The following is a 22,204-nucleotide window of genomic DNA, read 5'->3' as shown; positions in this document are numbered from 1 at the left end:
GATGAACAATCGTCTTTTGAAGAAAATTAAAATAAAAATGCAATCTTCGACCACAACAATTTCCATCAGTGCAAAGGCTTTTCATCATGCCAACCTTCTGAAAAAGAAAGCTTGTTCCGTGAACATGATGATGATGACCATGATGAATCAAAACAAGCCATGTACTCTGAGAAATATTCATGATCACTCAGATTTTAAAAGAGGATTAATTATAACCACTCAGGTTCGTTATTTCAACAATTTGTTGGATGTTGTTGCCAACAAGTCGAACTCTATTCCACCTCCTTTTTTGCTGCTTGACAACATTATGATGACAATAACTTACAGTCTGGTGTTGATGTCATGAACAATTCATTACTGAATAAGGGTACTTCATTCACAAGAACAGAAAGAGACAGATTGCACATTAGAGGATTGCTACCAGCTGTGATTGTCGATATTGACACACAGCTTTTACGTATCAGAGAAAGATACAACATGTTATCGAGTGATATTGAAAGATATCAATTCCTTACTCAATTGCAGGACAGAAATGAAACTTTGTTTTACAAGTTTTTAGTCAATAACATCAAGGGTAAGGAATTATTTCTCGAAAATTAATAATCAAATTTCCTTTTTGTGAAAATATTAGAATTGGCACCAATTGTACGTACAGATCAATGTGGTTTTCCCTAAAATTTATGTCTGTGATTGAAATTGTTATTACTTTCACAAGATTTATACTCCTACTGTCGGAAAAGCATGTGAATCATTTAGCCATATTTTTCGTAAACCACGAGGAATGTTTTTCTCTGCCGAAGACCGTGGAGAAATGAAAGCCATGGTCTACAATTATCCTGTGGATGAAATTGATGTGATCGTTGTTACAGATGGAGGTAGAATTTTGGGTCTCGGAGATTTGGGAGCTAATGGAGACGGGTATGTTTACAAGAATTACTTTGATGAATTAATAATTTCGAATGGACCTTTATCAGCATTCCAATTGGAAAACTATCACTTTATGTTGCTGCAGGAGGAATTAACCCAGGAAGAGTGCTTCCTGTCATGCTAGATGTTGGAACTGATAATGAAAAATTATTGAATGATCCATTATATTTGGGTATTAGGAGAAAGCGTTTGACTGGTCAAGAATATTTTGATGTTTTGGACGAGTTTATGGAAGCTGTCACAACAAGATGGCCTAAAGTGTTAATTCAATTCGAAGATTTTACAAGTGATAAGGCTGAAATTGTTCTCAAAAAATATAGAAATAGATGTCTTTCATTTAATGATGACATTCAAGGAACAGGATCAGTCATTGGTAAGTTGAACTCATGGAAGTGCTTAAATTTAACAAAAATAGTTGCTGGTATTCTGAACAGTTTGAGAGCAATTGGACAACAATTCTCTGACATTAAACATCAGAAGGTATGTAATGCAGATTTGCAGTTATTTAATAACTCAAATGATTAGATCCTTGTGGTTGGTAGTGGTGGTGCTGGTCTTGGAGTTGCCAATGCTTTGAAAGGTAAGAGTTGCTATATCGAGTGACTTGTGTAATTGACAAGATTTACATTTTAAAAAGAGGCCATGGTTCGGGAAGGTCTAGACGATGAAGAGGCCCGTAAGAACTTTTATGTTGTTGACAAGGATGGATTATTAACACAACGAAGAATTGAAGAAGGAGATGAAAAGTGTATCATCTTCACTGCCTCACAAAGGTCCTATGCTGAAGTTAGAGATGATTTACCAGAGGGTCTTTCTATCCTTCAAACTATCAAAACTATAAAACCTGATATCCTACTTGGTTTGTCTGGTGTTGGTGGATTGTTCACAGAAGAAATTTTGAGAGAAATGAACAGACAATGTGCTGAGAGAGGAAAAGAACCTATCATCTTCCCTCTTTCGAATCCAACAAGCAAATCAGAGGCCAGTGCTGAGCTTGTTTTCAGATGCACAGAAGGAAGAGGTGTGTTTGCCAGTGGATCTCCATTTGACGATGTTACTCTTCCAAATGGATTGACCATTAGACCACCACAAGGTTTGTATTTGAAAGTGATTTGATTTATATAATTTGACTTCTTAAATCTTGAAACAATTTCCACAAATGAACAGCCAATAATATGTTTATTTTCCCTGGTGTGGGCCTTGGTAGCATCTTGGCAGGTAGGTGAGAAGATTTAAAGCACAAAATCAATTCATTTATCCTCTTTTAACAAAGGTTCTAAACATATTTCAAATAACATGTTTTATGCAGCATCTAAGGCTTTGGCTGCCTCTGTGAGTGATGATGCAATCAAAAGAAAGGAAGTGTATCCACGTGTCGAAGACATTAGAGAAGTCACCAAAAAAGTAGCAGTGGGCGTTATTAGACAGGCCGCATCTGAAGGAAATGCTTTGAAATTTGCAGACAAGTCTAAAACATTCATTGATTCAAATGCTGAAATGGAAGAGTATGTTGGAAAAAGAATGTGGGTTCCTCAATATGTTCCTATCGTGAATTAAACGACACTTATCAATGATGGCTTTTTATTTCACGTTGTACTTGGAAAGTCAATAGATGATTGCTTATTTATTCCTCAACGCCATTATCCTTTTCTTTACCAACAATCTTGACGTCGATCGTAATGGAAGTGTTAAGCGTGAAATTCTTAATATTTAAATTTTTAAATCGGTTGGCATGTTCTACTCGGTCTTCCCAAATGGTGATAAATTTCAAATTGGGTAATGAATTACAAAAAGCATAAATATGTTGAACCTTGTATCCCAAAGTATTGCTTCCAAACTCATCAGGTTTGAAGCACATAATCTCAGGCATTAAGGTTTCATCCTCAAGTCTATGACTCAAAAATTCGATCACTGATCTCTTTAAGGAGTTTTTTCTTCCAGTCATCATCACAATCAAATCATGTCGTTGTTTTTGAGCTTTCAACAATAAATAATGCTCCAAAGCTTCACCTTCTTTAACAACATGTTCATCATTATCATCTTTCAGAAAAGAAAATGCAGAGATCGACTCATGTTTGGACCACCAACCGACTCCATAGGGCCATGGTCTACCTGTAATGCTTTCATAGAGAGGTATACCTTCTTCAGGTAATAATGTTTCATATAATGTACCATCAAAATCATAAATATGTAAATGTTCTATGGAAGCAAGATCTTCTTCAGTCCATCGGCGTTTGTTTTTTTCTTGTGGATGTGACGCAAAATAATGTTCAATATGAGTTTGTTGAATTAAATATTGAAATTGAGAAAAACATTTTTTGAGAACATCTTTAGGAATTTTAGATTTGTGTGATGAGTGTTTCTTGATGTGATGATGATTATTGTTGTGTTGATGAGGTTCCGATGATGCGGAAGCATGCATGATCTTTTTAATTCTTGTTCGAAGAGTTTTTTGATGGATAGTGGTATTCTCCAGTGCAGTATTCACCATAGAAGATGATGCTGAACTATTGTTGTCATTATCGTGATGATGGTTACGATTATCGCGATTATTTCGATGGTAGCGAGGGGAATCTTGTTGTTGAGGTGCCATTTTTTGAGTTTATTTTTAAAAAGTCAAATTGTAAAATGGATGACAGCTTTAATTCCAGAATTGAATGAACTCTCCGAAAGAATGTTGGGCTACAATTTATTTCAGAATAGGTTTCTTCTCAATTAGAAGTAGGATTGTTTCGAATCTTCTTTGACCATTTCAATGACATCATGGACCAACTTCATCGTGTTATATTTAACATCGGTATAATCGGATTCAGCTCCTTTTTGTGTAATGTAATCATTAAGGAGGAAATTGTTTTGTTCGTAAACTCTGATTTTCTGTTCAAGGTCATTGAGAATTGTATAAATGTCATTCGTTTTGATTTTTCTTTCGAGTGTTGTATTGTGTCTACTCAATAAATGCATTTCTGTTTTCAAGTTTTCCTTTAAAAGTTTTAACTGCTCTCTATTTTCAACAAGCTCTGACTTTTGTCTCTCGTATTGTCGCTTAAGTAATTCGATATTGTTGTAGGTTTCAAGAGATTGTTTCATTTCCCTCATAGACTCATCCATCCGCTTCATATCTTGTGTAATTTTCTGTTCAAGGTTATTAACTTTTTCAAGTTCTTCTCTTCGTTGCTTTAGGTCCAGTTTCAATCTTTCTAACGTCGATAGGGAAATATTCTTTTGGTCTTGTTTGAACGCCAAATCGTCCTTCATTTCTTCGAGCTTGGTTTGAGTTGGGAGGTTTTCTTGGTCTCCCATATTGTTACTTATATGATCCAAAAGTTTTACAATAATTTCTTGGTGGTCGGCTATCTCTTTCAATTCCTTATTTTTATCAGTGTCAAAATTGGCCATATATTTAGTGAGAACTGCATCCTTATTTTTAAACTCAGCATAACTTTTGGATTTTTCTCCCTTGTGAGAATCGAGTTGATCTTGCAATTGTTTCAATTTGTCTTTTTCAGAGTTGACCAATGTTTTGCATTGCTTAATCGCTTCAGTTATTCTGAGAGTATCCTGTTTGTCGTTCTTCATTTGAAGCATCAGATGGTTCTTTTCTTCATCAGAAACTGTTCCTCCACTTAATTTGTTTTGTACATCCTGTTTTCGTTTTTCTAGGGCTCTCTTTTCTTGAAGCTTTTCGTAATATTTTTGCTTTTGGGGGTCGTTTGAAAGTACTGACCCTCCATCTCCCATCAAATAGTCGTTCAACTCTTGAAGTTGACGTTCCATAGAATTTAGTGTATCTTCAAGCTCGTTTCTCTCTTCTTTTAAGGATAAGAAGAGGTTCTTTTTAGAAAGATCAACATTAAGTTTGTCTTCGAGATCATCGTTGAAATCTTGAATTTTCTGTTCGATTTCTCTTATGGCTTCTTCGCAGTTGTTTCTCTTTCTAAAAATTTCATTATTTGACTCCTTCAATTTCTCATTTTCCGCTTTAAACTTCTCATATTGAGCTTTTAGCTTTTCCAGAGGCTCTCTGTCTTGAGCGTTAATTGCATCAAACTGTTGGAGTTTTTCAACACTAACATTTAAATCTCTTGCTTTGTTTGAGAGAAGTGCAAGTTCTTCCTTCAAATCATTTTCTTTTTTGATCAAGACTTCAGATTGGACTCGATCTTGTTGCAGTTTTCGTCCTTCATTTCGTAACCTTTCTAGTTCTTCCGTGAGCATTGATATCTTTGCATGCAACTCTCCGAGGTAATAAGAGGCTGATTGAACTTGTCTCTTTTGTGTTGTATTTCCGGTCTTCATTCCAAACATTCCTTCTCTAGTGACAGGTCGGTCCTCTACAGTGATATCAGTGTTCAACCCCACTCCGACACCTCCTGTTTGCATTCCAGCTCTTGCAGCAGTTCCGATTCTTCTGGAGGCTGTACCACCTGCTGTTCCTTGGGACCCGGTAAATAATTGTCCTCTACTCATTAATGGTCTTGTGCTCATTTTTTTATTTTAAAAATTGTAATTTGATGGCGCCATTTATTCGAAGGAAAAACAGTTTGATTTTAAACGATGAGAGAGGTAAAGAGGTAACCATTTATCGTTTTCTTGGAGAGCTGGGTGGAACTGTTATTTGTGTTTGCACAATAGTTAGCAGAGAGGTAAGATCGTGGTGCTCTGAGTGTGTGGAGGCAGTCTGCTTAACTGTTGTTCCTTTCTTGACAATAGACGAGCTTGCTTGCTTGACTAAAGGTTTAACATTCGAAACCGAAAATAAAGTGACACCTGACTCTGAAATATTATTTCCAATTACGGCCAGAGAGGGTGTAAGAGATGTTTCGTGCGGGAAGGTTTGTGGAGATGAAATTTCGCAAGGTTTGGTTCTGAGAGAGGCAGCGGAACGTGGTTTTTTAGGGGTGGAATACGATATCTTTTTGTCACAACTTGTATCGGGAGTAGATTTGGTTCTGTTACAATAGTATGCGAATGGCATGATGTCTTTTTGTCGTTCTGACAAATTTTCTTCCTTTAACAACTCGTGATCAATTTTCCTGTAATTTCCAAGCGAGATTGCAAAAAACTTTCCCTTATGTTGCACATGTGAATCTTTGCTTAAGTAACACGACGAGCACATGACCCAAACATTGCTATGGACCTTGTAACAAAATTGGCAGACGTAAACAGTCTTTTTTGCATCCAAATTTTGATCGCATTCGCTACATTTAAATGAAGGACGATTTTCGTTCTGTTTTTTCTTCAACTTTCTATTTGTGATCTCCAAAAGCTGATTTTCTAAATCATTTTTCCAATCTGTTCTACAGAAAGGGCAAGGCTTCTGTTTATGATAACAATTTGCAAAGTATTCCTTCAAACAAGAGGCATGAATGTAATTTCCACAAGAGTAACGACAACAAACTAAATTATCTACTTCTTCTGGCTTGAGATCCTCAATACAAATCGGACAACAATCCCCCTCTTCAATTCCTTTCGGGCCTTTTTTTTCAGGCTCATCGTTGGTTTGCTGCTTGATCAATTGAGCCTCTTTTTGCTTTCTTTTTTCATAAAAACACTTCTTGCCGCAAAGAATATTATTCAGCTCATACTGATTGAATCCCATCTTCCGAAGCAATTCTGCATCCTCATCAATGCCATATATTTTCATCAACACAAAAAGAATATGAATACAATTACAGGTGCGCCTCAATGAACAAGAACACTCGTTTTTTTCTCCTATTGATACTTTGTACTTTTTGCCTTGATGTTTGATCAAAAAGTTGGTTTTTCCCAAACTTTTGATTAGGTAAAATATATCACTTCCCGGGTTCTTCACTTGCTGAACCAATTCGGTGAATTGTTGCGAGTCGTCGATACGATTCATTTTTGTGTTGCTGAAAATTGTAAACACCAGGCGGGGTAATTTCATCGATCTGTGACGGCCTTAGATACTCTACTTTCAATGATGAATAAATAACACATACGTACGCTTGGAAACCAACTTTCTCATCATGCGATTTTAGACTTTCCGAGGTATCCAAAGTGTACTACCACTTGCTGGTGCTTTTTGAGTGTTCAAAATTCGCCCAGTTATACCTTAAAAAAATGAAGCAGCCTTCATCGCCAAAGAGATCTACCACACCTGCACAAAATGTTATGGATGATGTAGAGAAGGCCCTTGATGATTTAGAAGAATTCAATCCAATCCTAAATGACCCCTTAGCAGAAGAAAAGCTTTGCATGGAGAACGTATGCCAATGCCTAAACGATTGTTATTCACTCATTAAGCAATTTACCGAAGGCGAAGAGGAATTCAACGTGGTGCTTATTGATCAATCATTGGAGTGTTTTCAGTTAGCAGGTACGTACAAAAAACAATATATTGTATTTTCATAGTTACATCCGGATGGAGCTAGTTTCGTTGCTTGGTGTTGATCTTGATCCAAAGAGGATTAAGGAAGTGGCTTTTTGCAACAGCAGTCCTTCGTTTCTCACCATGATTCTAAATTACATATCTCTCGATCTTTCCAATATTGAAAACGCCCCTCTCTCAACATTTAGTATCAATGAAATTGTAAAGATTTTCATTAATTTAAAGATATATGCTTTGAAATGTCTTGCCAAGCTTATATCTGTGTGTTCATTAGAACCCGTAAACGATGAATCAAGAGAGGAAGAATTTAAGGAGCTGTCTAGGCTTTGTGCTGAATCTTTGATTCAGCAGGAAGGCCTAACTATTCTCTTTGAGTGTTTGGTCATTCCAGCAGGAGATGTACCTGACGAGCCTGTCATGCTTACTGATGATAGAATAAGACTACTTGTAGTGGAGTGCTTGTTCGTTCTTGTTTGTAGAAATGAAATTGCGAGACTTGCAGTAGTTTTTCAACAGGGATTGCTTCTGATTATGGAATTAATGACTCTTGAACCTGTCCCTCTTATTAGAAGTTACTACAGCGCAATTCTAAGGGAGTTTAGTGTTTCATTTGCTGAAGACCTTATCAAAGAAAATTGTATTGATCACTGCCTGTTAATGATGTCGAAAGACAATAACGATGATGTTAGAGCTCTAAGTTTGGAGACATTGGAATCCTTGTTTAAAAGTGACTTTTCAAAATTCAAAGAGCTTTCAGTGAGTGATTTCTCTAAATTACTTTTCACCAAACTAAATTATGAGAGTCCACAAGTCATCCAGTCATGTTGCAAGTTGTGTGAGACCCTGTTCAAAATGGATAACGAAGCCTCCATTCATGAAGAATTTATCCGAAACAATTATTGGACGGCATTTGCAAGCGTGGTGAACCGTAGTGATATTCGAACAGCATCTATTGCTTTGAAATCGCTAAGATGCTTTTTTCAAAGTACACCCTCTGATGAAACTGTGACACAAAATATTCTGGATAATTATAACACTATTGCGTTCCTAATGTCGCTTCTTCTAGACAACACTTTCGAGAAAATTATAAAAACTCAGAAGGACAGGAAAAGCAAAACCGACAAGAAGAAGAGGATAGACAAAAGAACGTTCCAAAGAGGAGCAACACGCAGCAATCCAAAGGAGAATGATTTCGACAGCCTTTCATCAAAACTTGCAAATTTGGAGTCTACTCTCTTGTTGGGAGTTGTTATGGTTAAAAGTACAAAAGTAAGACAAAAGATTAAGGACGACCTTAGACCTGGATCTGCCTCGCTCCTAAAAAAGAGAATGCTTCTGAGTCTTGAACTTGCAGAAGAAGAGTATTTCTCGGATTTGATCCTCAGAGATGATAAGGGGGATGATCTCACTAAAAAAATTGTTCTCAAAGAAGCAAATGATGGTACAAATTCTAGTGTGGAATACATCATTACGGACACACCCTCCGATCATATGAGCAGCATCATTACGAATGACGTGGACGGGTCTATTAAGCTACTAATTCTACGGCAAATCATTTCAAAAACACTCTCAATACCAAAACCTAGTAAGAGCGTTGCAAATGACAGCATGAACACAAGTGTAACCCAAATTTCGTCGGACAACGAGGGTAGCCCTCGTCTAAATCGAAAAGCATTCACCAAAAAGACTCCCGAACCAAAAAGAAATGCATCTCCGCCCAAATCAAAAACTCCAAAAACGCCCAACTCGCCATTGAATAAGTCAGAAGAAGCTACAGAAACCGAAGTGGATCTACCTCCAATCATTCCTGTGTCAATTCTTTCTCCTCAAGATGGAGAAGAGTTTATGCCTGGTTTCTACGGTCAGCCAATGGATAACGTCCCAAAAGGAGATAAACCAGACACAATGTTTGGGTGTGAGCAGAAATACCTAATTAATAACCTTAGAACCAGCTGTGAGCATGCCGAATTTCATCGTCTGATTGCTCTTTGTAAAGCTTTTTCCTTATGGTATGAAAGTACAGAAATGAGGTATCAAAGAGAAGAGGAGCAAGATCGATTCATAACTGCTTTTCAACTCTCCAAGCTAGGAAAACTGTCGCCAATGTATAGTCCTGTAAACTCGCCAAAAGATCCAAGATCAATTAAGGGTACACATCTCTATTATCAAAAAGTCCCATATCACTTCAAACACTCACCCCAAAAAATTGACTAAGGTTTGGAATGACGAAGATGTAAAATTATCAGACATTTTTCAATTTGAGATGCCTATTGATAACCTCGAGAGAAAACATGTGGCTCAAACTCTTGATAGATTGAAGAAGCATGTCAAGGTAATAGCTAAAGAGTTTATCATAACTCCAAAAGGTCACAATGCGAGAGGTAGAAAGATTCTACTGCTTGACCTGAAACAAAATATTTTGCCAAAAATCGAGCAATTGATTAACGAGCTGTTAAACATGGGTCAACAACATACCTTTAAACGTTTGACAGATCTTATTTCAAAATGGAAAGAGGTAAAGATGAGAAGTGATACATGTATCAACCATGAAAACCTTATTGACATAATGGAATGGCTAAAATTGGAGCTGGTTACCAAGGATGACAAGGATGATGGGCTTGATAAGAAATCAGAATCTGTGGATAATAATGTTCAACAATAAACATTTACAAAATAATACATTTACAACCTTTTCCTGACTTTTCCGATTCCTCATTATCATTTTTCTTATTTCCTTGAGCAGGCTTTTGATTCTCATTATCCAAGCTCTTTGGACCACCTGTCACAAATCTATTTGGCAATCTGTCATCAGCAGAAACAACTGGTTGGTCATCCACAATACTTGTGATGTCAATTTGAGGAGGCACAGAAGTTTTTTCTTTTCTTTGCCAGTCAAATGGTTCATCATGAGAATATCCCTCCCTGCTATAAACTTGTAAAAGTAGAGATTTCAAGTAATCGTAGTCAGGTTCATCAGCATAACCTAATTTTTGTAAATGTTCCATAAAAAGTTGGTATTCATTGGGTAAATCTTTTACCAGCTCAGCATTTGTGAAGCGTTCTTTAAGTTCACCAATATGTTCTTTGTCTTTGATTTTTCTCCAAGGTAAAGATCCTAATGCAAATTCAACAAGAACATAGAAGACTGACCATAAATCATCTCGTCTTCCCAATTCTTTTGAGTGATGTGAATTTATCGATGCATAACGAGCTGTACCTCTAAATCCTGCATTGCGACGAGGAGGTCTAATCTCGCCACTTGGAAGTTTATATTTACGTGCCAAACCAAAATCGATTAGATAAGCTCTACCACGTTTAGGTTTTGATCTTCCCATCACAAAGTTAGAGGGCTGTAGAAAAATTAGTGTCAATTCAATGATTCTTCATTTTCATCTTAGTCACTACATACCTTTACGTCACGATGGATATAACCCAATTTATGTACACCTTCTAGACTTTCAATCATTTGAATTCCGAGTCGCAACGTTGTACTCATTGAAAAAAGCACCACGAGGCGTTCTCTTACGAAGGTCGGCTAAACTTTCTCCAAGCCTTTCCATCACCAAAAAGTTATAATCATCTTGGCGACCACTATGAATGTACCGCACCACATAGGGACAGGCTTGAACCTTCTTTAAAGCAATGACCTCTAATTTGAGAATCATCTTCTTATTATCCAATTTTTCAACTTTGATAGCAACATCTTCACCACTATGGAGATCAACAGCAGCATAGGTTTCACCAAAAGCACCTTGTCCGAGTTTGCCTTGGATTTTCCATTTGGATTTGATGACCGTAGAAACGTTCAGCATGGGAGGACGAGCAGCAGGATTGTTATTCATTTGTTCTTATTGAAATGGTTGTTGTTCTTGTAGAGTAGACTCGTGCACGAGTGTGTGTTTGTCGACAGTGAGATGGTGGTGATGATGATGATGAAAATATTGACAACGTCGGTTATTATTGTATGTAGACTATTATTTGTTTAAATAATAATAACAATAAAACAACAAACGATCCGAAGGAGGGAGGAGAAGATGAAGGGAATGTTGATGATGATGGAAACAACTGATGATGTAATAAATAAAAGAGCAATAATGTGCTCAGGAAGGAGAATTGGTAGAGAATGGACGGCGAGAAGGCTGTTGTTGAGAGAAAATATTCTTCTTGCTTGTCCGATAAACAAAAAATCTGGGACAAAAAGGAGGTGAGTGTAATTGGCAGTTGTTGTGAACCAAGTCAGCAATCAAACAACAACAACAGCCAGGCGACAATGAGTTGGAGGTTATTTTTTAATGTTATTATTGGAAGAAGGTCGACACAAATCTTGTCACTACCGCAGACGAAGGTCACTTGTTGTTCCATCAAAAAGGAACTGACGAAATGAACGTCAATCAATCGTAGCTACTTCACTTTATTCCAATTCCAAAAAGACGGATCTTTGAGTATGACCCTTGATAGCTTCCAATCTTGTTGGCATTTCAGGAGGTTTCACAACAACAACTTCAGGAATGTACAAATTGTTTGTAGAATCAAATTTCCAATTCAATGGAGTCACAAGATCATTGAGTGCATTTACATCAGGAACACCCAAACACTTCATCAAATCGTTCGTATTAATATTCGCATAAGCATTTGAAATCAATTGCAATGTTCTTTGACGTAATTGTCTAACAAAGTATTGAATGAGTTCTTTCAAATGTGCTGATGATGGATTTAAAGCAGCAACACTTTGATAGACTCCCTCATAATTTCTATTCCACAAATGTTTGGCAACTTCCCAAATACCTTTCACATCATCATTCTTTTTCACGTCTGAAGGCATTCTCTTCCATAAAAATCTACAATTATTCAAATCGTTGTTGATCATGTACCCTAAGAGGAAACAAGCATAGTAAAAGGATGATGGTGATTGTTTTTGAACAGACAAGTGCTCAACTTCATAGGTTTCGCACTCGTAAAGAAGAGTAGCATATTGACCAGTAGAGATAATTTCAGCAAGACGTTTATCAGCCATTGTTTTTTGAGGATTGTTGTTGTGCGGATCTAGGAAGAGCCCGAAAGGTAAAGATCAATATTCAATAATTGACGAAGATCTTGAGATGATGATGATTTGAAGGATCAGCAAGGAGTCCTTGAATGGTGGTGCTGTTGCTGGAGGAATATTTTTTGCAATTTATGAAAGTTCCAATAATAGACAGAGGAACTCTTTACAAAAGGTTCCAGAAAAGCCTCAGCGCTGCCAACAGTGTTTGAACTCTCTCTTCCAATAATAGTGGTTTTCGAAAGCTGTTGTTGTTGTGTGGACCTCGCGCCTCCATACAGCGACTCTGACGAGAGTGTATTAAAAAAAAACATGAAAGTTGTATTTTCCGGAAATATTCAATACAACAAATCGAGTCAAAGCTGAATTAGCCAAATAACAAATACAAACATTCACAATCATCATGAATACACCCGTGTTGTGCGATTTCAAACCTTTGGAAATTGTTAAGGAACAATCAAAAAGGCCTTGCCTGATCTATCAAGATATAAAATTTGAAAAACCAACACAGGTGAGTTTGATTCATTCATCAAGAAATGGCATCCAAGTGTGGATGGAAATTGATTCAAATTATGAAATCATCACGGCGATATGAAAATATAAATTTTCGGAATCATGACATTAATTTTGGATAGATTGCCTTCATCATATTTCGGAATTATTATTGTTCTCATATTACCATCAAATATAAAGCTCAAAATGGAACATTTATTACTCTCCTCTCTAAATATCAACTAATGGAAAATGCAAATTATGAAAATGATTCTCAAAATTATGTTAGAATTAATTGTGGGAAAGATTTCAATTCAAATTACAAAAAGGATATGCAATTCAATAATTTGAGGTTTTATTATTATCAAACTTCACCAAATTGGAAATCCTTTTGTTTAACTAATTTTTCCTTCTACAAACCAATTCTATTTCACAAATCTAATGAAAAGATTGAGGAGACTGCTGTACAAAAACTGGGAGGTGTTCTTGAGGATATCAAACAAGATAAAGAAATTCGAACCATCGCATCTCTCAAAGTCAAATAATAACAACAGAAAACAAGGTCGACCAACAATGCATTGTTGTTGATCATCATGTCGTGGAATTATATGTTGTACCACAGGTGGGCAATCGATTGCATGGAGGTGTTATCATGATGATGACGACGACGACGACGACACCAAGTAGAGACTCCTCTGAACACACAAAAAAAATGAATTCATTCCTGAAACAAGCCTCTCAATTAGAAAATAAAATTGAACAGAAATTAATAACGTTTTCAAATCTTGCCTCCAAGATTGAAGAAGAGCTATTCCAAAATCCAATATCATCATTGAACAACATATCTTCATCGGAGGAATTATTCAAAAAGTTATCGGAGGAGATTGATCATTTACTAAAGGAGGTATGGATGGATGAAAATATTAATATATACACTGGATCATAACACTCGCTTCCGATAGCTCCGAGAAGTGAATGACAAAATGAAAGAATTTATTAATGACGAAAATAATCACTCACTTATAACATCATCAACAGTTTATCAATACGATCAACATGAAACCATCTATAACAATTGTAAAAAAGAATATAGAACAACCAAACAGAGAGTGTCTAATAAGAAAAATAGAAATGATTTATTATATTTATCAGATGAAGATGTAGAGTATGTATCCAATGAACACAACAATGATATTATTAATTTGTTGAACTAGAAATACTGAAAATGATTCGTTATTAGGATTGAATAATAGATTTGGATCTGATATTCAACGCATGAGAGATGCAAACACTAGAATGCAAAATTTAATAACGCAAGGTCAATATTCAAAAGCAGCTCTTGAAGAGCAAATGGAAATGTTTAAAAGTTTCGATCATGTGCTTAACGGAATGAAAGGTAAGATTTCACGAGAACATTATTCACCAACCATTAAATAAGCTCGTTTCCCTGCCATTGATGGCGTACTTACGAGAATTCAACAAAAGAATCGTAGAGACATGGTTATTCTTGCATTTGTGATTGCAGCCTGTATTATCACTCTTTTATTACTCACGATTGCTCCTTAGAGACATTAAATTATTTGAAATTTGAAATCTCAAAAGCATTTGCTTTTTTCGCAAATGTTAACGAATTGATAATTCTCTCAACTTCTGTCTTGTCCTTACTTTTTGTGGGCGGTTTAATGGTAACGATCAAAGCAACCTGCGAAAGGTCATTCTTAAGAATTTTAGTAAGAATAGAATCTCTATAATTGATGAATTTGGATCCTTGTGCCAACGACTTGATCACCTGACTCAACACACTCAATGACTTGTTAATATTCACAGTTTCAGTATTCCTTATTTTTTTGAGACTTTTCAATGCTTCCTCCTTGTTGACCTCTCTGGATCGAGGAGTATTGTTCTGAGAGGTATTGAGTTGGGACTGCATAAAGGCGTCACTTGAAAGTCGTTCACTACCAGCAAGATCCACAATGTTTAAAATATTGCAATAATCGAGATCGCGTTCATCAAAACACACCTTAAATCGGTAAATGCAATGACTTCTTGATGAACGCTTATTGAACTCTGTTTCAGCACATTTTCTCTTATTATGAGAAGTTTGTATTAATTTGTCTAATTCACTTTCATTCTGTACAATCTTAAAATTCTCAACTTCAATATTCAAAAGTAACTCAATTTGTTCATTGTAGACCTCAAAACAGTTAAAATGTATGGATTTAACAATTTTCGAATCAAGTTTTGAAAAGAGCATGGGTTTGACATAATTCATGAGAGCTTGAATGGTAAAGGTCTTTCCAGAACCAGTTGCTCCATATGCCATAACTGTGAGTCTTTGTTGTGGTTCATCGTCAATGACTCTGTTCAGAAAAGAGCTTAACGACTCTGTCACTTGCGAATTTTCAGAATTGAAACCAAACACCTTGTCAAAAAGAAATTCATATTTTGACATTTTGCTTCCAACACCAGTCAAGGTGCTGTTCAAATACTTCCGAATTATTACTTTAGAGTCATCTGTTGTCAATACAGGAAGCGTTAAGAGCTGATCCTGATTGGCAGAGAATTCGCAGTTGCTTTCTTCATCATTGGTGTGACGAACAAGAGAGGAAAGAATTCTCGAATCCATACCCTCGTTGTTGTTCTGAATCTCTTCCAACTCTTCCTTCGTAAAGTTTCTAACTCTGCAAAGCAGCTTGATGAATTTTGCATTTTCGAAAGAAATAACATTTCTCAGAACCTTTCTCGTCGAATCTGAAGATTGTGAAGAAGTCAAAGAGTTAACGGAGGATGTATCAGAGGCAGTTTCAGACTTTTCATACAACTCTTTCAACAATTCATACTCTTTCAATAGGAGATTGTATTTCGATGTTTGATCTTGAAGTTGCTCTTTTAGTGATTGAATTTCAGTATCTTTGCATTGACAAAGGTGACAACAAACAGAGGATTCCACTGATGACTTGTTTTCTCCAAAGTATTGTAATTCTTTAAGAGGGCTGAAAATATCACTATTTGTTTTATCTTTTTGTTCGAAGTCATTCAAAACATTTGTTGAATCATTTTGACAGTTGTTGGGATGATCTTCTTCACAACTTTTGGGAGTAAAACGAAGTGCTGTTCCGCTAATGTTCATCTTTTTAACTTTCAAAGTTTTTCGTTTTGTTGTTGATGAGTAATTCCTGGAGAGCACCAAAGTTGAAATGACATTTCTTGGAGCAGAATCAGGTAAAACATGTCGAACAATTCTTTTGAAGGGAGGTGTGATGAAAGGTGTTTTGAAACCTGGAAGATCACTTAAAGGAACGTCACTCCACTGAGAATTAACAGAGCATGGTTGAAGAATGGCAGAACAATCCGATAAATTATTGATTTCTCTATTGAAAGGAGGAGTCTCATATCCAATCAATGAATCTTGATTAAATTGAGTGGACAACTCGGTCTCTTGAGGAGTAACAAACACATGTTGAAAGCTAGAGTCATTGAGATTCATCGAATACATTGGAATCGGAGAGGCAAATGACAGCACACTTTGAAAATCTTCTCTAAAAGTATCATCATCTTCCTCTTGTTCCAAAATAAAAGGATTGCCTTGCTCCTCTCGAGGTTGTTCCGGACTTGATTGAAGATTCATGAACTCGTCTTGATTACCACTTTGACTACTACTACTACTCTCTTCTTCTGAGAACCCAAGATTTGCTCCCCCTACTAACTGTTCATTTCCGACTTGGCTTTCCGAATGATGATGATCCTCTTCATTGCACGATTCAAAGTCATCTCCATTGTTGAGGCTCATTTTTTGTCATTTAACGTTTTGTAGTTTGAAAGGCGGGAGAAAACACCTCCTCTCGCGTTGATGCGTGTTCATTCTTCTGAACTCGGTCCATAAGGAGGATGAAGAAGAGGAGGTTGAATCACCACCACTTGTGGGTGTTTCTTTTCTTTTTCCATTCCTTTTGTTTTCCTTTGAATTCCTACATGATTCAGTTTGAACGGATTTGTTCGCAACATGGATGAGAGAGGAAGAGGAGGGCATCTCCATGTTGTTTAGGTTGTTTAGGTTGTTGATCATGATGACCCTACCTGATATTCCTCTCTGCAAGTGTTCTTCATGTTTCTTGCAACAACCATTCTTAAGGATGGAATTCATAACATCACCACCACCATCACCTGGACCACAGGTTGGATCAGCAGTGCTAAGAAGACTTGAATGATCCATTATTGGAAAGGTCGTCATCACGAAAGGGAGTGTTGGTCCAAAGGAAGTGCAGAGTTGATGAACATCAGACTCTTCATGAAAAGGTGCTGATTCCATGATTTTGGTAGTTTCAAGGTGTTGTTGTTGTTGTTGTTGTTGTGGTTTTGGTTCAATCGTCGTTTGAGTGTATGCATACACTCAGGTTTTCATCATCATTTGGAAACGAAAATTTGTTTCGTTGCGAGTGTGTTGTTGTAACAGAGTCTCAGAAACAAGTTGTGCCATGAGGTCCAAGTCATCATCATCATCATTATGGAAGAGTTGACTGAACTTGCCACCTTGTTGAAGGACCTTCCTGCGAAGTGTTTGTTCTCTTTTCAAACAGTTCAGTAAGGCCTCCAACACATCGTCGAGGCATTTGAATCGTGTGGTGGAGGGTGGTGATGCTACTGATGATGATGACTCTTCTTGGTGAGTGCAGGTATTCCTTGTTGATGGATGAAACTGTTCATCACGATGCGTTGTTTTGGTTCGAGGTTGGAGAACAGCCTCATGTTGTTGATGGTTCATGTTGTGGTGGTTCAACGTCTTTTTCTTCTTCATGGATCTGGAATATTTCTTGGGTAGTAGTAGTAGTTGAATCGTTTTGAACGAGTATGTTTTATAGATCCCATCGCCTTCTCATTGCCATCTCTGCTTAATAGCATTTCGGAATAGGACGAGTAATTATAATGATCTGAATGATGTCGATGATGAGAACGATTTCAATAATTTCTTTACGATTTTGGAAGCAAGCGAAATCCTCACTCTGAGTGTCGTCAACCACAACGCTATCAGCTCTATGATCACATCTTCATCAAAAAAGTTGTTCTTATATATCATCTGTAATAAGAGTCAGACAGATGTACCTAACGAGATGATGATTATAAATATTTAAATATATATTTTCAATTCGAGTCAAAAAGGAAATTTTTCATTCCAAGACACCCAAAACGCACACACACACACACACATGCACTCTTTCTCGTATGCCATGATGCACTTGTTGTGTTCTCAATAAGACTAATAAATGTTCCAAGAACCTGGCATGACAAAAAAACAATCTGAACAAACCAAAAGAGGTAAAATGGCTGGTTCAGATAAAACGATGGATCAACCTCCAGATCCGATAACATGTTAGTGATCAAATGATGAAGGAAAAGAATTTGTTTGTGACAGATCAAGAAGAATCAAAACCACGTGAGGGAGGAGTTTCAATTCCTCCATCCACAGTGACCAATCAAAAGTTTCAAAAAGCACACTCTGAATCACCATGGCAGAGAAAAGAAGAAAATAAACAATGATGCATCAAGGACAGTCAAGAAAGAGCATTATTGTTGTAACTATTCTGATCTTAAGGCAATGTCATGACATTGGAAGACTCTCAAATCTCTATAAAAATCATTAGAGTATGATTCAATGCGATGAAAATCATTCACTACTACTGTGTGTGACATTCATGTTTGTAATAAACGAGTGATTGAAACGAAGACACAAGAATTTCAAGAAATATCGGCAAATGTAAGAGGCGTGCAACAACAACAACAACAATTGAAAGGATTTGAATAATCAATATTAATATATTTTAAAAAAATTATGGTCGTGCGAACTCTATTAAAAATACTCTTTGTGATCTTATGTGAATATTAAAATGTGAAAAATCAATCCTAATGACCCTCAAATGCTTCTGGATATTTCTTTACAACATTTTCAGTCCATTCTCGTTGTTGTTGTAATATTGGTGGAACAGAATCAAATACATCCTTAACCAATTCATCCAAATGTGGTTTCTCAGCATGTTCGACCTTAGCCAATAATGACAAGACAGTCTTTCTATTGGAATCACGTTCAGTCTTTTCTAATTCATCATTCCACAATTGTCTCTTCTCCAAATATTTACGAACACGTATAATTGGATTTTGTTCATTTCTCCAATACATTAATTCCTCATTAGATCTATAACGAGATGCATCATCCGATGTAGAGTGATGTCCAGCACGATAAGTCATAAATTCAATAAGAACTGGACCCTTTGATTCAATGCTCAATTGACGAGCACGTTTAGTAGCATAATAAACTGCAAATAAATCATTACCATCGACACGAATGGATGGCATACCATAACCAATACCTCTTGCCACAATACCATCTCCATGATATTGATCACGTGTTGGAGTAGAAATTGCAAAACCATTGTTTCTACAAATAAATAAAGTTTGGCATGAAAGAGTTGATGCAAAATTGAGAGCAGCATGGAAATCACCTTCACTTGCAGCACCTTCTCCAAAATAGCAGGCACAAACGTGTGGACTATTTTGAATTCTGTAAACATAACCAGCACCTGCAGCTTGTGGAATTTGAGTTCCCAAAGGAGATGAAATTGTTTGGAAATTCAATTTTTTAGATCCATAGTGAACTGGCATTTGTCTTCCTTTTCCATAATCTTCAATTGTTGAAAAACATTGATTGAGGAATTCATTTAAAGTAAATCCACGATACATTAAAACACCAGCTTCACGATATTGAGCAAAAATCATATCTTCAGGAGAAAGAGCACTGGCTGAGCCAACCTGAAGAGCTTCTTCACCATAATTGGTCATATAGAAACTGACACGACCTTGACGTTGAGCATTGTAGAGGATATCATCCATAGTTTCGAGACGGATCATGGTCTTGTAGAGGTCTACCACTTGTTCTGGTGTGTACTATTAGTAGGATTCATATTATTATTATTTCATGTTATTATTATAATTGTAATTGGTGTTGTATTGGTATTATTAAAATTGTAATTGGTGTTGTATTGGTATTATTATAATTGTGATTATGGAGACAAAAGAAAGCACCATCATCGCCACCAGTAGTGTGTTTGATGATGGAAATGAAACGTTATGACAGTTACAATCCAATCATCAGCATCATTATAAAGAAAGAAGAATTGATTCAAATATCATCATCACGGAATATGATATTCAAAAATTATTCGTAAAGGTAATAATAATATTGTGAGTGGATGGACATTTTATAGATCATGATGATAAAAGTTCTAAAAAACAACTAAACTACTCACATCAATTTCTTTAAATGCCTCTTCATTCACAATCTCGCCATCATTCGACATGATATTGAAAATTGGAAATGGAGTACCATCAGGATTAATACTTGATCTGAATTCCAATTGATGAGTGAAGGTAGCATTTACTGCTCCGGGATAGCAAGGCTTGTTGGGAGAGCTGATACATGAAGTTGCATAAAATCTTTTACTGAATTGATGAGCTGATGAACGAGTGCTGGCAATGAGAGAAGAAGTCTTCTCGAGAAGATGGGAAGACTTGACAAGAACGGTTCTTGAGGCTTTTTGCATTTTTTCTTTCAGAAAATAAAAATTGCCTCATCAAAGAGAGGCCTTTGTTTCAATGAATCGAACTCTCTCCTGTACGCTCAATGGTGATGATGATGGCGATGACGCATGCAAATGGACCCAACAGGTCCAATATTATGCATGTGCCTGTTGATGATGATGGCAAGGTAATGTCCGATGTCTACCTCCGAGTGCGTATTGGAATCTTGGAACCACTCCACTTAAAAAAAATATCTCGAGTGAACACTCCTCCTGCCACTCCATTCGTGGTGTCACCTATTATTTTTATTGTCATTATTCACGGATCCCATTTCAGTTTTGAAGAGGTTTCATTATCAACAACAACAACAACCAACTGATCATCATCATCAACTCTTTCATCAACCCTTTATCAACCTTTATCAACTCGGATCTCATCATCATGCCACTCACCTCACGTATTGAAACTCTTCACGTCAACGCTTTACGTAAAATTCCATATATTGATGAAAAGAAATCTCCTTCCGAATACTTTAAGGATGGAGCTACATTTCTCAAAATGGCTGGACAATACAAAAAACTTTGTGACTTTGAAAATTGTTATGTCCATTTACATGCTTATGAATTATTGATTACTGTCAAATTACCGAATGAACATCCATCCATATCTCAAGATCCATTCAAACAAGAATTGGAATATAATTTACAAAAATTACCAGCCATTCGTGAAGAAAAGAAACAAGTCTTGGAAGAGATTTTCAAAAAGTATCCAGAAGAGAGAAATTCACCAGCCTTGCAACCACAAACTGGTATGAGTGGTGTTGGTGGTCATTCCAAAAAAGTACCACCTCCATTGCCACCCTCACTCGCCTCTCAAAAAACAACCACACTTCCACCACCACCTTTCAAGGGAACCACCACCAACAGTAGTAGCACCTCAACAACAACAACAACAACACTCCCTCCACCTCCTCCTCCCAAGTCTTTCATTCAACAACAACAACAACAACAACCAATTCCATCAAGCAATTCTTTCTTAGATCAAGGTAGTACCTTCTTTCATTCTTCGTCCTCAAGTTTTCAAAAGGTGTTGAAAAGTTCAACAACAACAACAACCACACTCCCTCCGCCACCACCTCGACCCTCCTCCTCTCAACACAACACAATTCATTCTAATATACCACACCATGGTATTAGCAACAACAACAACTTTAACTCGAATAATCATTCTACTGACTTGACACCCAATGAACAACGTGTCTACAATAGTATTGGTCATGTGGTGAACAATGAACAAGTTCAAGAACGAGTTGGACAAGGTGTGGCCAATCTCGCTCAAAATGAACAAGTTCAAGAACGTGTTTCTTCAGCAGTTTCCAATGCCACTACCAATCGAGAATATCAAAAATCGGTTGGAAATTTAATTTCCAAGAATACAGATAATCAATTCATCTCCTCACTTGCACAGAATGAAAAGGTTCAACAATCGGTTGGAAATGTCATATCTAAAACTGCAGGAAACAAAGAAGTACAACAAAAGGTTGGAAATGCTGTTGCCAATGCAGCCACTAATAAGGAAGTCCAACAAAAGGTTGCAAGTGGATTCATGTCCGTAGCAAAGGGAGCAGTCAAGGGTGCCAAAGTAGGAGGTAATTTGGCAGTTCAAGGTGGAAAGGCTTATTGGGAATCACAAAAGAACAAACCGAATACGGAACAGGATGAAGCAGATGAAATGTTGCAATATCAAAAGTAGTAGTCAGTGAGAGAGTCATTGTCAACCCCCTTGTACATGTATTCCATCATGGAAGTAGTAAACTTTTCACATTT

General features: G+C 36.7%; 13 protein-coding genes across 13 annotated transcripts; 6 read left to right on the top strand and 7 right to left on the bottom strand.

Moving 5' to 3' along the window:
* Positions 1–37: 37 nt before the first annotated feature.
* Positions 38–2,484, top strand: FDP41_002092 (uncharacterized protein; the record flags this gene model as incomplete). The annotated part of the gene is made up of 10 exons (XM_044705249.1): positions 38–223; positions 328–574; positions 632–645; positions 716–918; positions 975–1,300; positions 1,343–1,407; positions 1,453–1,507; positions 1,565–2,020; positions 2,095–2,145; positions 2,201–2,484. The coding sequence occupies 10 exons, from the start codon at positions 38–40 to the stop codon at positions 2,482–2,484; spliced, it is 1,887 nt and encodes a 628-aa protein (XP_044563735.1).
* Positions 2,485–2,551: 67 nt separating this feature from the next.
* FDP41_002091 (uncharacterized protein) lies at positions 2,552–3,520 on the bottom strand (the record flags this gene model as incomplete). Its single annotated transcript, XM_044705248.1, has 1 exon — positions 2,552–3,520. One exon carries the CDS (start codon positions 3,518–3,520, stop codon positions 2,552–2,554), a length of 969 nt encoding a protein of 322 aa, XP_044563734.1.
* A 122-nt stretch (positions 3,521–3,642) lies between these two features.
* On the bottom strand, positions 3,643–5,412 carry FDP41_002090 (uncharacterized protein; the record flags this gene model as incomplete). Its single annotated transcript, XM_044705247.1, has 1 exon — positions 3,643–5,412. The coding sequence occupies one exon, from the start codon at positions 5,410–5,412 to the stop codon at positions 3,643–3,645; it is 1,770 nt and encodes a 589-aa protein (XP_044563733.1).
* Positions 5,413–5,506: 94 nt separating this feature from the next.
* Positions 5,507–6,787, bottom strand: FDP41_002089 (uncharacterized protein; the record flags this gene model as incomplete). The annotated part of the gene is made up of 1 exon (XM_044705245.1): positions 5,507–6,787. The coding sequence occupies one exon, from the start codon at positions 6,785–6,787 to the stop codon at positions 5,507–5,509; it is 1,281 nt and encodes a 426-aa protein (XP_044563732.1).
* Positions 6,788–7,008: 221 nt separating this feature from the next.
* Positions 7,009–9,490, top strand: FDP41_002088 (uncharacterized protein; the record flags this gene model as incomplete). The annotated part of the gene is made up of 2 exons (XM_044705244.1): positions 7,009–7,264; positions 7,320–9,490. The coding sequence occupies 2 exons, from the start codon at positions 7,009–7,011 to the stop codon at positions 9,488–9,490; spliced, it is 2,427 nt and encodes an 808-aa protein (XP_044563731.1).
* A 49-nt stretch (positions 9,491–9,539) lies between these two features.
* FDP41_002087 (uncharacterized protein) lies at positions 9,540–9,938 on the top strand (the record flags this gene model as incomplete). The annotated part of the gene is made up of 1 exon (XM_044705243.1): positions 9,540–9,938. The coding sequence occupies one exon, from the start codon at positions 9,540–9,542 to the stop codon at positions 9,936–9,938; it is 399 nt and encodes a 132-aa protein (XP_044563730.1).
* Positions 9,939–9,942: 4 nt separating this feature from the next.
* FDP41_002086 (uncharacterized protein) lies at positions 9,943–11,118 on the bottom strand (the record flags this gene model as incomplete). The annotated part of the gene is made up of 3 exons (XM_044705242.1): positions 9,943–10,626; positions 10,686–10,726; positions 10,803–11,118. The coding sequence occupies 3 exons, from the start codon at positions 11,116–11,118 to the stop codon at positions 9,943–9,945; spliced, it is 1,041 nt and encodes a 346-aa protein (XP_044563729.1).
* Positions 11,119–11,687: 569 nt separating this feature from the next.
* Positions 11,688–12,290, bottom strand: FDP41_002085 (uncharacterized protein; the record flags this gene model as incomplete). The annotated part of the gene is made up of 1 exon (XM_044705241.1): positions 11,688–12,290. The coding sequence occupies one exon, from the start codon at positions 12,288–12,290 to the stop codon at positions 11,688–11,690; it is 603 nt and encodes a 200-aa protein (XP_044563728.1).
* A 430-nt stretch (positions 12,291–12,720) lies between these two features.
* Positions 12,721–13,354, top strand: FDP41_002084 (uncharacterized protein; the record flags this gene model as incomplete). The annotated part of the gene is made up of 2 exons (XM_044705240.1): positions 12,721–12,828; positions 12,953–13,354. 2 exons carry the CDS (start codon positions 12,721–12,723, stop codon positions 13,352–13,354), a joined length of 510 nt encoding a protein of 169 aa, XP_044563727.1.
* A 167-nt stretch (positions 13,355–13,521) lies between these two features.
* Positions 13,522–14,375, top strand: FDP41_002083 (uncharacterized protein; the record flags this gene model as incomplete). Its single annotated transcript, XM_044705239.1, has 4 exons — positions 13,522–13,713; positions 13,772–13,974; positions 14,024–14,205; positions 14,248–14,375. 4 exons carry the CDS (start codon positions 13,522–13,524, stop codon positions 14,373–14,375), a joined length of 705 nt encoding a protein of 234 aa, XP_044563726.1.
* A 10-nt stretch (positions 14,376–14,385) lies between these two features.
* Positions 14,386–16,599, bottom strand: FDP41_002082 (uncharacterized protein; the record flags this gene model as incomplete). Its single annotated transcript, XM_044705238.1, has 1 exon — positions 14,386–16,599. The coding sequence occupies one exon, from the start codon at positions 16,597–16,599 to the stop codon at positions 14,386–14,388; it is 2,214 nt and encodes a 737-aa protein (XP_044563725.1).
* Positions 16,600–18,707: 2,108 nt separating this feature from the next.
* Positions 18,708–20,401, bottom strand: FDP41_002081 (uncharacterized protein; the record flags this gene model as incomplete). Its single annotated transcript, XM_044705237.1, has 2 exons — positions 18,708–19,745; positions 20,108–20,401. The coding sequence occupies 2 exons, from the start codon at positions 20,399–20,401 to the stop codon at positions 18,708–18,710; spliced, it is 1,332 nt and encodes a 443-aa protein (XP_044563724.1).
* Positions 20,402–20,819: 418 nt separating this feature from the next.
* FDP41_002080 (uncharacterized protein) lies at positions 20,820–22,130 on the top strand (the record flags this gene model as incomplete). Its single annotated transcript, XM_044705236.1, has 1 exon — positions 20,820–22,130. One exon carries the CDS (start codon positions 20,820–20,822, stop codon positions 22,128–22,130), a length of 1,311 nt encoding a protein of 436 aa, XP_044563723.1.
* Between the last annotated feature and the right edge of the window lie 74 nt (positions 22,131–22,204).

The sequence above is a fragment of the Naegleria fowleri genome (genome assembly GCF_008403515.1).
Source record: "Naegleria fowleri strain ATCC 30894 chromosome Unknown tig28, whole genome shotgun sequence".
In the NCBI taxonomy this organism is placed as follows: domain Eukaryota; phylum Heterolobosea; class Eutetramitea; order Acrasida; family Naegleriidae; genus Naegleria; species Naegleria fowleri.
The sequence above is the reverse complement of the archived record's forward strand: the minus strand, read 5'-3'. Positions and strand labels throughout refer to the sequence as shown.